At 38.5% G+C, this 14,117-nt stretch overlaps 1 protein-coding gene across 4 annotated transcripts in view; it reads right to left on the bottom strand.

Annotated features, from left to right (window-relative positions):
- The window catches only part of ASAP1 (ArfGAP with SH3 domain, ankyrin repeat and PH domain 1), a 145,939-nt gene that overhangs the window by 58,308 nt on the left and 73,514 nt on the right, over positions 1-14,117 (bottom strand). For 3 of the 4 annotated variants that reach the window (XM_072999342.2, XM_072999340.2, XM_072999341.2), the window contains 4 exons: positions 10,215-10,287; positions 5,745-5,890; positions 1,428-1,502; positions 1,023-1,072 (listed from right to left, as the gene is read on the bottom strand). In XM_072999342.2, the coding sequence (XP_072855443.2) occupies positions 1,023-1,072; positions 1,428-1,502; positions 5,745-5,890; positions 10,215-10,287 (344 nt within the window). The remainder of the gene's footprint in view (positions 1-1,022; positions 1,073-1,427; positions 1,503-5,744; positions 5,891-10,214; positions 10,288-14,117) is intronic. The other variant, XM_078391647.1, reaches the window with a different exon arrangement.

Below are 14,117 nucleotides of genomic sequence, written 5' to 3' on the forward strand. Positions count from 1 at the left end.
TATTTATGTTAGCAATAATGATTAGACAATACTGAAAATGATCCATGAATACAATACCAAAAAACGTAAGTACAGGTATATTTGAGGTCTTGAAGCTAGTCTTTATGTATGCAGTTGTGTTTAACTCGATGATTCTTCAAACAAACACGTTTAAAGCTTATTCCCAGACATTTATACTCTCTCTCCCCATGGCAATCTGAACTCTGACGCATTCCCTTTTTCCTTGGAGTTCAAAAGTAGTAATGTTCTGCTCAATCAATGACAAGTCCCTACAGGCAGAGTTCTCTCTATATAGTTAGAAATACCACATTTTTAACAGCTACAATTCACTGTAGTTTATGAAAACCCACACTAAGGCAGCCAGAGGTTGGTGATTTCCCAATGTGCTTCCTTAACAGGGGCTGGATTTGATGGCATAATCAGGATGAGAAAGAGCACTCAAAACCAGCTTGGTGTTGAAGGAGCAACTTCTAATGTTATGTGAATCCTTTTCTTCATTGTTCTAACTTCTGCACTCTGCAAACTGGACGGACTACAGCAGGTCCTGCCTCATGAAGTCACTTTGGACTGGCTACACTGGTCTTATTTTTTGGGGGGAAATTGGCTTCCAAAACCAAACTAGCTCCCATTCATGATTTACACAGAAACTGCATTTGGACTGAAAAATAAATGCACATATCTTTTTTTTTTTTTAAAGGCCAGTCAGTGACGTTCTTGAAACAGATGGTCAATTAATAATACTGGTTCAACTAGCTCATGTATGAGGATTTTAGTTTGCATTAATATATTCTGAACGGTTTATGCAATAACTCCCAAGAAGGTACTTATATAAGAAACATTTTCATTAACTAAGGAGCAAATTGTGGAACGTCTACTTACAGAAATAACTGTTATTATTATCTATCAGCACAGAGGTAAGTGACAAACATAACCACCAGAGATGGAAAGGTCAGATGGAAAGGTAACAGATTGTACACTTAATGTTTCACAAATATTTACTCAACAAAATGAATAATACTTACAATTTGGTCTCATAATCCTTCCAGGCTTTGTCAAAAGGCTTTTTAAGATCCTTAGGAAAGAGAAAATGTACTTAAAATATGCTTGATACTGCTATGTCTATATTTAATGTATTTAAGATATTTAAGATATCATTCTAAGATTAACATTGACATTTTTTTAAAAAAGAAAGCATTTTTTAAACACTTTATACTTTTTAACTATTTCTTTCCCATGGATCTTAAGGCACATATAACTAAAGCTTTGAAGAAAAATAATATGAAATGTAAGCATGCAGTTTAGTTAAATTCTACAGAGTGTCATGCAAAATTGACAGTATTATCACAAGAACACTGACAGGAAACCACCAAAAGCCCGTGAAACAATGCTAGTAACTGTGTGGTATTTATAGAAATAGGAAAACTTACCCCTTTGACTCCTTTCAAATCTCCTTTTAAAAGGGAATCCAATGTGAAGATGACATTGTGGTTCAAGCCTTGGTGCTAAGAACAATAAAGAGTACTATTCAAAATTATGAAAACTCCAAAATCTATTCTTGCCTGCTTCTGACAGGCTATATGCCATGATAACAGAAATTTAAATTATTTCACAAAATCAGCAGTTTACGAAAGTAATTTATTGCACTAATTTTTTAGGTGGGGGAAGAAATGCAATACAGTTTGCAATGTTTCAAAAGGGAACTTATTGAGTTTCTAAGTTAGTTGCATATTTGTTCTTGTTTCCTTACTAATTATGTGGCCAGAGAGGTTCCCCTTTTAAACAATTTCCTGTGTTGTTCAGAGCACCACAGATTCCTGGTTTGGGATCCCTCAGTTCCAGCAGGTAAACATACAAGCAGAGCAACCTGATGAAGCTGAAAGTGTGAATAACAACTAGACACACCTCCTGAAATCACAGGAAGGTGGCCACACACTCTTGTAACACATTACAGTGGTGCCTCGCTTGACAACAATGCGTTCTGTTAAAATCACTGTTAAGCGAAATCGTCGTCAAGTGAAATTTAAACACCCATTGAAATTCACTGAAAACTGTTCAATGCATTCCAATGGGCGAAATACTTCATCGTGCAGCGAAGATCCTCCATAAGCCGGCCATTTTCTGGTGCCTGTATAGCGAGGAATCCATCCTTATCACAGTGGGGAGCCATTCTGAAACCTGATGATCAGCTGTTTTTAGATTGTTGTAATGCGAAGAATCAGTTCCCGAAGCAGGGAACCGATCATCGTAAAGTGATTTCCCCCCCCATAGGAACATCGTTTCGCGATCGCAAAAAACCATCGTAAAGCGGATTTGTCGTTTAATGAGGTAATCATTAAGCGAGGCACCACTGTATTGCCAAGCCCTGATATAAACTGGGGCACCTTAAGGAAAATCTAGGCAAAAATCTCACTCAGCACTGACAGATCTTCAAGCTACCACAAGATGAATATTTTATTCCCCTCGATTCATATTTTAAATGACAGGACTTGTGTTTCCATATATGAATTTGTTTTCTAAAAGGTTTCCTAATTTTTTTGTGATGAAAAGATGGATTTGGCAGAACTCTTTCAGCATGCTAAATATTAGGACCATTTCCTTATGATTCTAAGGCAAGAGTAGGCAATAGAGTCTGACCAGCTTTCCTCATTATTCTCATTTATGTACTGACCTTCTAAGTATGAACATCGGTAATATTTTTTTATAAGAGAGCTAACCAGAAGACACATGCACACTCTGTAGCTCCTCATCAGCACTCCAACATTTTCAGATGTCTCATCACTGGAAAATACAGTTCTGATCACTCCCGCCCCTTCTTCCATTCCCTGGGAGTAGGCGCTTTACCCACTTCTCTTTGTTAGGTTGTTTATGTCATTACTTAATGGTGCAATTCAGCTCTTCCATCCACTCGTTTGCAAGAGCTGTGCAAGGATGTGAGAACCTTTTTGGAGGTCATTCATTCATAGGGTCCCCATTAAATCAGAAGCAAGTTAATGGCACATAGCAACAGTAATACATCATAAAGAACCACAGGCCATTCAACGTTAAACTTGAATATATCCTCCCATAGACAGAAGCTGTTTTATCACTTCCAGCACGCTACACCTTCCACATTATTGTGCACAGGGCACACAAATGCATTAGTCTGTCTCACAGCCACATATTCACCAAAGTTCAATTCAACACACTGTAGCCAATTCCTTCTTAACAAACGTTTGTGGATGCTGTCCTCCACAAGGAGGCAGTAGAGCTTCTATCCCTAGCAGTCTATACTTCAGATATGTTGTCATTCTCCCAGACAACAGAAATACCAGGTGTATCTTACACCTCTAAGATGGCAAATCTTCACCCAACCCTGAAAATTTCATATGGATTCTCTCTCTTATTCCATGCTGAAATGTCTTTCACCTCAGGCCTCCACATTTCAGTCTGTACAAAGTACTGCTGTTTTCTCAGAGGGGGCTAATGTTTCTAGTTCAGAATGCTTTGCTCTCATCCCTGGAGTCTTTATAAAATGAATGGAGGTTTAAGCCACATGCCTCTACTTATAGAGTACACCCAATTTAGCCAAAAAGCAAAAATATAGTGAGATGTAAAATTATAAAGTGTGGTAGTAGGAAATAGGCGAGGAACAGTATGTTCTCAAAAAATACAGTACATTATCATGTAGAGCTCTATTTATTCCTGTGTAAAGAATTTTAGACCTAATTTTTAGAACACGAAAAAACACTTTCAAAGTCAGACAAGGTAACTAAAGAACAATCTTGAAAACAAGGCCAGATTAACAGAGGTACTGTAAAAATTTGAAGAAATATTCACATTCAAAGATGTGAAAAGTCCTCTCACAAGGCTAGGCCATGGTCTTGGCATGACATATGGATTGTTTGGATAATTATGGGACCTAAAGTATTTATTCACTGTTTTCATCTACTTCATTGTACAGTGGGGTCTTGACTTGAGAACTTAATGCGTATTGGAAGGCGGTTCTCAAGTCAAAAAGTTCTCAAGTCAAATCTGCATTTCCCATAGGAATGCATTGAAAACCATTTAATCCGTATCTGCTCTTTTCCGTCCATAAAAACTAATGGGAAGCTGCTATTCCGCCTTCGACCACTAGAGGGGGGAATATTTTGTTTCTTTTTTTCTTAGGTCAAGAAAGGTTCAGGGAAGGCAGGGAAAATACAGTCCAGGCAGTACAGTACCAGGCAGTCCGAAGACTGTCTCCCAATCCACTCTCTAAATGCTGGGAGGAGTGAGGAAGCAGACAGGCACCCTTTTCACTGGCCAACAGTTAACTGAAAGTTCACTTTTTGCACTTTCCCTGCCCCCCACGTGGGTTTTTTTCAGTTCTTAACTCAAATCTAAGTACTTAAGTCAAGTCAATATTTTCCTATGAGAGCAGTTCTTAAGTCAAAATGTTCTTAACTCAAGCCGTTCTTAAGTCAAGACCCCACTGTACACTGATATATTCTTCAGTATATTTTCATGACCTGTTACTATATGAAGAGATCCTGTGTGTGTGTGTTTCCAATGGTCCCTGTATCCCAAACCCATGTGCTCTTTTTTGTTGCTTTCCATTTTTAATAACCAATTTGTAAGCACACATAAATCAACAAACTACGGTTGATATTCACCTTCCAGTTCAGGATTGCTAATTAGTTTCAACATCTGGTGGAAAGAGGAGGATGAAGGACAGGAGGCAGGGCCCTACCTTTAGTTGCCATTACACATGAGTTGATCCCCTGAGCCTAAATAAGTGAACCTGAATGGCTTGCATTGGTACATTCCACAGCAGTGTCTGTGAATTTAACAAATGCATAACATATTTCGTATATTCAGTGTCTGTTGCAACCAAACACTTATTGCTGTTTCATTTAAGGATTTGTGAAATATGTTTACAAAAATCTTAGGCTAAAGGTGTAAATGAAGCTAACACTTGAACCCCTGTAGTGTAACGCTGTAAGTCACAATTAGAGTGGGCTCATTAAATCAGTGGTTTAATGAGTCACTGCTCTTACATTCCACTAATTCAGTAGGCCTATTCTGGTTGCAACTTACTACACTAAGCAACAGGACTCCAGTCAAAGTGTGGAAACCATCAGGCCTACGTAGACCTAAATTCTGCTGGAATGTTTCAATGCATTCATGTCAAATTTGGTTGTGTATTAAGCTTCTGAAGAGTGCAAACAGGAAATATATATTTTTGCAACCTAAAGTTAGTCTGTGAACTAAGACAACTTACAGTATAGGAATGAATGATTTCACTCACAGAGTTAGAAAAATCTCCTACCTTAATATATGGTATTAGTACCTATGACACATGACATAGTTCCCTGCAAATCTCACACAGAGCTGGCACCTAAACCCTGACACTATTTCCAGAAAATTTGAAATATCTATAAATCAGCACGTCTATAATAAGTTATTTGGAATAGATATGGGACCCAAATCAGTTCAGATTCCTTCATCTGAATATTTCCGCACAGCAGCCATGCGGAACCTTACCCCCCTCGCTCCCCCCCCTCATCTGGCTGGTCCACTTTCTTTCATCCTGCACTGCTGGGGTCCTTCTGTTCCGGCAGCACATCAACCTGGGCAGGAGTTCCTCCGGTCCAGTCCTCCTGATAAGGAGGCTGGACAGAGTTAAAGGGACCTGAACTGATTTGGATCCAATCTTTAGACAGGAACACAATACTGGCTTTAAAATAGAAGTATCCCGAAGAAAGAGGTGACTTGAAATACCTTACCAGATTTTTCAGCAGTGTTGATAATTCTTTCGTCAATGTGGAAAATTTTACAAAAGCAGTGCCAAGATCCGGATTATCTCTACTCAAGAAATTACTTCCAAATTTATCCAGTACTTGTGCATAGTTTTCCTCATTTTGGACATGTTCTAGAAAGGAACATATATAATTAATTTTCTTTCTAGGAATGTGAAGCAATAATAGTAACAAATACAACAGTAGTATTTTCTCAGAGGACCAATTTTGCATCTAGTCGTTTGCTTGTTAAGTAAGACTGCCACACTTTTAGTAAGACAGGTTTTTCCTGGTACCTCTCTGGTCTTGAAATGGAAGGCTGGAGCTCAGCAAGTTGATTTCAAAATAAGAATCTGAAGAATGGCTTAGAAGGAAGAATTCAGTGATGTGAGTGGACTAAATGTCACTGCCTAATTATATAGTCTCTGCATACAAAGAAGTCATGACTCACCATGTTTGGATATATATTTTTATGGAGATCTATGTTTTGGTACAGAATACATTTAAGGTTTGTAATTTGTGGTCCGTAAGAGAGGATTAAGAGCAACAGCCATGAACTCTGGATATAATCTGAGTAACTAAGGGGACAGTAATCTGAGTAACTAAGGGGACAGTTTTTAAGGCTACAAAGTATAAACTGAAAATTAGCAATGAGCAGATCTCTTTTTCTATATTTAACATACTTAGGGTGCTAAACAAAGACACTGCAATAGTAGCAGCAACCATGATATACCATATAAACTATCAGGGCAGGTAAGCAGTGAGAAAGAACTGAATGTTCAACTGACAGCTGTACGTATAGTAAAACCAAATAGGATTCTGCCTTAATTCTCTACAGCAGTGGTTCCCAACCTCGGGTCCCCAGATGATGTTCTTGGACTGCACCTCTCAGAAATCCTGGCCAGGACAGCTTGGGGTAAAGGCTTCTGGGATTTTTAGTCCAAGAACATTTGGGGATCCAAGGTGAGAACTACTTCTCTACAGCATTTAAGAGTCCTGTTTCCAACTAAGAGATATGAAGGCGAAGAAATATTTATACAAGGAAGAGCAGGGAGAGAACAACTACGGTAGAACAAATAGCTAACAAATGTAGCTTGGCTGGGGAAGGCAGGGCACCCCCTGCACTTGTGTGCATGCATGAACAGCAGCACTGCACTCATGCGCATGCGCAAATGGTGATGCGGCGCTCGCATGGGAAAGCTGGAACACATGTGCATGCGCAAATCAGCTCTGCGGGGGGTGAGTGTTTGCGGGGGATGGGCGAGAGATCTGTCTCCGTGGCCCAGTCCATGGACCAGCACCAGGCTGCGGACTGGGGGTTAGGGACCTCTGGTCTAGGTGGATTCTAAACATATGCACATATGTAGGACAATGATTTTTACATGTAGTGCAACTGATAATTTATTTCCCACGGTAAATGATCTCAATTTGAATGTTGCGTAATGAACAGGGGATTTTTATGACACTTCACATTTTTTTCTGCAACCTACATTTGAGTAGACCTTTGGTCTAGATGGGCGGGGTAGAACTCCAATAAAATAAATAAATTTGAACCCATAAGCAAGTTCAAACATGTTTATGAATAACCTGGCCTTTCTCACCCCGTTAACCATAAACATGTTCAAGCCCATCAGGACCCAAGGGGGTAAATTTTTGCCCTCAACTTGAGTAATCATTTCAGAAAACAATCATTCCCTTAACTACTGGATCAATGTCACATGTGTTTGCCCTAATCACTGCTTCACCCCAAACCCCATTGTACATATAATTTACCTGTACAGAGGAGGAATTTAAAAAATTACCATACAGGTTGCCTCTGAACTCTAGTACCAGTGATGTTTTGTACGGTCAAATATGGGAATAGAGGAAATGGCACACTATACATGTTAGCCTCCCCCCCCCCCCGGTGCTGCGTATTTCTGCTTCATTCTATCCATATAAAAATACAAAGAATGAAAGTGAAATGTCCCTGAATGATATGGAGAAGCACGAGGTAATCATTGCTGGGCCAATTCGAGCCTGCTGTTTCCATGAAATGAAACTGAAATACCTATGTGTTAGTTCAGAAATGATCAAACTAAATTCTTCATTTTAAATTGAAACAACCTCCTTTAATTCCATTTTCCTGGTATAGGCTTAAATGTAGAGATTAACTTCAGAGACAATATAATCTATGCATCCCATATTTAATACTACTCTAGATATGATTTAAGAAAACCCAGAATTAAAATTAAAATTTCATAGCTATTTCAACTAAAGAAACCTGATTTACTTTTAAAAAATTAAACACATATCTATCCTAATAGGGAGGTGCATCTGGGACCCCCAGTTTGAACGATACATAGCCAAGAATCCTTCGGTTATTTTTACAAAGTTCTTTTGCACTATGCTAGAGAAGCTGTTGCAGAAACAACAGCTTAGGAACACAGATAACTCCTCTCGGTCTCCTTCTCTGTATTAATATTTCAGGCCATAGCCACCAATTTTTTGTCACACCTGGCATCTCACTAGGAGAGATGGCTTGGTGTGTGTGCCCCCCTGAGAATCTTGGTGGGGACACCACCAGGGATGTACCAACCAAAAGTTAAGTTTTGGTTTTGACAGGTCTCAAAGTCAACCTAGAGAATTGTTCATTGCAATTCAGTGTATAAGTTGTTACAGGATCAGGATTTAGTAAAGCAACATGTAACAAAGTAACACAGCTGAGTTAATTAAGACAGCTGTGTGACAACCAATTTGATTGGTTCAACCAAGAATAAAACTAGCCAAGCTTGCAGAGACAAACTGTTGGGTAGTTTGGGTAGTTGGGTGGATTGTTGTGTTGCTGGTGATCGTGTTGTTGAGAGCTGTATATACTGCATCGCTGGATGAAGACTTGCCATATTGCAAGGAGAAGATCCTGGAAGAAGACTATCTCCGTGGTGAGAGGAGAAGACTTCGTGGATGCTGGACTATTTACATTGGTAACAATCTTTGGTTACTGAAACTGTAATTTACCATTGCATACTGAAGAACTACTGTGAATGACCAGGACTGTATAAAGACCAAGAGAAGTTGTATTTACCCCTGTATATATGGACTTTAATGTAAATAATACTATCAACACTACAACAGTGTCTGTTTGGTTTCATCTCTGAGCAGTTCATTTCACCATTACGCCCCCTGGCGTAGTCTGGTAACGCAGCACCTCTGTCAGGTTTACACTAAGCGACAGATTTTTGATCAATATACCCCTTGGACAAGTTTGTAGCTTTTAAAACATTTCGTCAACACACAGTACACACCACTACTTAGTTTTCTTGATCTGTAGGTTACACAATGACCTATCTGAAATAAATTGAAATGATTTATGGAATCCTAATGGAAATGAACATTTTAAGTACATCTTTGTGCTTATAAAATGGAAGGGCCAGGATGGCACAAGATGAGACAGCAATAAAACAAGGAACATTTTAAAAGGATGAACGTCTGAGAATAAACCTATCATGTAGAAGCTCCATAACAGTCCCTTTATAAGCTTAACAGCAAGCTAGAATTCCATAAAACCATACTTTATTATTTATAGTCTGGTTTACCAGAATTCTATTTGCTCCTACTTTAGTTCCTCCCACTAAGGAGAGCAGGTCAAATAATGAGAAATGAACCAGGATGCAGTAACATAACAGAGTCTGAAGCCAAGGCTTTCTTTCAGTTAACTTCTAACTCCTGCACTGTTTGGAAGCAGCAAACCACATGTCCCACTTCAGATGCAATTCCTAAACTTCTTCCTGGCTTGTTTCTGGTTAATTTAATGGGTAAATAGGAAATGGCTATAATTACCATACTTTGCTTTGTAAACCTCATTTGGAAAACAACTAAGCCAGTGTTTTCTCAAACAGCTGTTCTCCTTTGCCCTCACAGTTTTTGGTTCAATATATAATTTCCTTTTCTTTAGACTACAACTCAAAAATCAGGGATAATTTTTCTATATACACATATATCTTGTTTGTGTCTGCATATATGCCCATAATTGTCATGCAGTAATGATCATTTGACTATTCTGCACTTTTTGAGGAGGTATTTGGAGGGAAGTCTTTATTATATATGTGGTTTTAAATCAATTGCTCAGGATAGATATCACAGAATATTACATATTCAATAAAAGGAAAAACGTGGTAAGATAAAATGTCATTTTCAAACTTGTCACAAAATATACATCTACTGACCATCATTACAAACATCCAACATAATTGCAGCTGTGAGGTACGGAGAAAATCCAACAGCCATGAACTGACAGACCTGCACAAGGAACTAGTTATAGGACATTATATAATGTTCTTTTAAAAAAAAAAAACAAAAATCAGGCCAGTGCATTTCAAATGAATTTATTATCTAAAGGTTCTTAATAAAACATACATTAAAAGTTAAAAGGTAGTAAATGATCAAACTCACTTTGTGATTTAGATAAACTAAACTTACCTTGCCCAGAATTATATATTGCTTTTACTGATTTTTTTACTTTTTGTAGTGCAGTTCTGTCCTGATCTAGTGCCTAGTAGAAAAATGTGAGATAAAAAAAGAGAGACAATGTCAAGGGGTAAAGTGGCATCTATTTTGAACATCAGAGCTGAACAACAAACATGGCATGCTTGTAAATAAGTGCTGAACGATTTTGGGAGTTCTGAGCACAGTACAAGCTTTGTTTTCAGAGATCTTAGGCTACTCATTCCCTTTCAAGTCAATTAAAGAACTAAAAAATCTCCTTAGGCAAAAACTATTCTCGGGAAATGGCTGTGGCAAAGCTAGAAAACAATGCTAAGTTCAACACAACATTTGATAAATATTTTTAAAAGTACAAAATGGTTTCACATGTTACCCTTGCTGAATTTCCCAGGATTTTAATTTATTATTATTTTATTAAAAAATATGTTTACCTTGCCTTTCTCCTCAAAAAGGAACCTGTAATACATCTTACACTTGAAGATGCCACATGATGCTTCATTATTTCACTGTAACACATTTGGCTACAAGCCAGAATCTAACTGATGTTCTGGCAAGGTTTAGTACCAACCATGCTACATATAAAGGTGGCTAACTGAAAAAAATGCCAGAGTGCATCTCAGTTGTGTGCTTGGCCATGTGTTGAATGAGCAATTGGGATGCACCCCAGCACTTGATTAATTAGCCACTTTAGCTACAGGAAGTTACACAAATAAAAATCGAGTTAAAGCCATTATTTAACACAGATCCAATGCAGTGCTATATAAAAGCATGTACAAACAGGCCAGGGAAGGATCTTTCAGAACACAGTTCTGCACCTCTTGTGCTACCCACACAAAAACTCTATAATGAGCTGTATAAGCTTTTATAAATTGCATCAATTGTGGAAAAAAATAATAATCCAATGTGCTGTCAAGTACCCACAAGAACATTCAGACCACAAAGCTTAAATGAATTATATCCTCTACCAAACTCACCTCTTTAGATAAAGTTACAGAATTGTGGTATGGAAATGTTTTTACCTAAGACCTGCCCTGTTAGATTTACTTGACAACACACAATTATTATTTATACTCCTAAAATGTTGATTGCCTTCTCAATAAAGTGCCTCACTGTTTTAGAGGCAAAAACCAGGGGGCAGGGGAGATGGAATTGTTATAGAGAGGGGTCACACTGTGATAGCCTGAATTATTTTGAGAACTTCAGTATTTGAAGACCAATATGCTTTAGAGTACCAGGAAGGGGGCTCTCTAAGTTGAAGGCAATAAATTTAACCAGGTTGTAACCAAGATAAGGAAATCAGTAAAAGCCACATAATCTTAAAACATGGAGAGTTGAAAACAACATTTAATTTTTCAAGAGCAAAACATATTCAATTCCAGAAATAACAATGAACTTTATGTATAACTTTCATTAAGTGACACAAATCTGTTTCAATAAGAAAACCTGTTAAGGTGAAAAATAGCTAAAATATTTCATAATTTAGTAGCATATGACAGACAGCAGAACTAACAATATTTATAGGACAACATCTATATATACAAAACAAAACAGAGCAGATATCAACTACTGTTCAAACAAAAACAGTTTTGACTTACAGGATACACTAATGGGATAGACAGCCTTTCACCTCCAGGTCAGAAAACTAATCCAGCTCAGATCAACAACAATTCAGAAATGTTACCATCTGTTACATGTCTGGTGTCTAGAGTAAAGTGACTTAACACTTTCAGTTCATTTCGACCGGTATCAAAATAATCAAAGCTAGAAAAGAGGACTCTTGCTAAAAGGTTTCGGCAAAGGCTATATTATACTTGGCCATCCTTTGCCACTTCCAAACTGAAATTAACTTTCTCAATTTCCACATAGTTTAGGACAGTGATGGCGAACCTATGCCACGCATGCCACAGCTGGCACGCAGAGCCCTTTCTGCCCGCACGCGAGCCATAAGTTGCCGGATCGCTACTCCCCCCGGGCAATCAAACCTGAGAAGGCGGCTGCAGCCACAGTGCTGGTGCTTCGACAGGTGGATCCGGGGCAACCAGCACTGGCGGTGGGTCCAGAGGGGGGTCTTGAGAAACCTCCGTGCGCGGGATTCCCCCTTCTGCTGCCACGGCACTCTGCCCACTGGGGTTTGTTTGTTTGTTGTTTTGTTTTTCAGTTTGGGCACATGATCCCAAAAAGGTTCGCCACCGCTGTTTTGGATATAATAGTGTATTCTGTATTTTTCTCCAGGAAATTTGGAAAAAATGTAAATACTGATGGCTGCAAATTGTCAAGTTGTATTATAAAAGGTAATGCCTCTGCGGTGCAATGGTTTACTGACTGTATTATTATGAAATAAAACAAGAATTGTTTTTGTACTTTTACTATATAAAAATATGTACCCCAAGAGAAATTAAGAAATCTAAGTTTATTAAATACTTGTTTAGCAAATGAGTTAGCTTAGCAAATGAATCAATGACTATGGTGTGTTTGAGTCTCCGTTAGGATTGAAGTTTCAGTTACCATTCGTAACAAATGATTTCCCCCCAGACAACTGTAAGTCAATTCGTCCACAGACTGAGTGAACCAAAAATTTACATGAACAAGAAGAGGACGATGCTCACATTCACAGGAATTTTAAGAGATCGTGGAGTCTGTACAGTGGGAAGGAAAACTAAAGAAATTCAATCTTTGCAACATTCAGAAATAACCTGACCTGATCCATACTTTCTAGACAGAGTTACCATGTCAACAACAATTATCCAGGGGCTTCAAATTTCTTTTATATTCAAAAGCAGTTCTTGGCCCCCCCCAAAAGTGCACAGGGCTGCCGGTGAAGATAACTTGGAAGCTGTAGCTGGTACAGAGGACAATAGTTATATTGTTCAACGGAACATTTAAAAAATCACACAAATTCTAAAGTAACTGCAAAATGCTTCAGTTCTGAATTTAAGATGCTGGTGGCGATATTCAGGGCAGGATCTTGATCAATGCCTTGAAGCACTGTGTTACACAATGCATGCTTAGCTGAAGCATCTTTTGATCACAAGATGGTGCCAATTTTTGTTTGTCACCTCTGCCTATCCTAGCACAGAGTGTTCTTGAATCTCCTATAGGCTCCACTGGTCTGCTGACCAAGAACTGAAAGTCTGACTCATCAGAAAATATCCTTCTTATAAATGCAAACGAAACAGTTCCGTCTTTCTTAGTGATTCTAAGGGTGTTAAGGATTCTGTGGCATTTAAATATTCATGTTTGTGTAGTTTCTATCTAGGTAAACAAAGTATCCTAAGCCTCTGTCCCACTGAGCATTGCTGACTCCACATGTGATGTATTGTTCATGGTGTATTCAGTTTCTATTCCATTTTTGTTTTGACCCAGATGTCTGAATAAGCTCAGGGAACTGGGCACCTGGCTGCAAACTGAGATCAGGAGACGGATTCCCCAGCGTGCCACCTGAGAGGAGAATCAACCTGTCTGCCATGAGGCAAACTGCCCTGTCCCAGAGCGCCCCCAGAAGAAGGGAATAGTAAATAACATCTATATTCTGAGTATACAGAAAAGGTCACCATAAGCCAGAATAGGCTTGACAGGAAGTAATCATAATTCACTCTACTGCTTAAGTTCTGCAACCAAAGACATTTCCTCCTCTTAAAGCAGAAGTAGATTTTTGCATTAGCCTTGCCTTAGCAAGCAAGAGAATCTCGCTTTTTTCTAGCTTACTCCAGTCCAGGATCTCCAGATTTTCACAATACTAAATACATTGTAAATATCTACACTGTTAACAGAGCTTGACAACATTGTTATAATATTATAAAGGCAAATACTGTACGTTTGTTACTTTGTAAACCAAGACAACTGGTTCCCAGGTACTCCTAAGAAGTAAAATAGACAAAG

Source organism: Pogona vitticeps, chromosome 4 (assembly GCF_051106095.1).
Source record: "Pogona vitticeps strain Pit_001003342236 chromosome 4, PviZW2.1, whole genome shotgun sequence".
Lineage (NCBI taxonomy): Eukaryota > Metazoa > Chordata > Lepidosauria > Squamata > Agamidae > Pogona > Pogona vitticeps.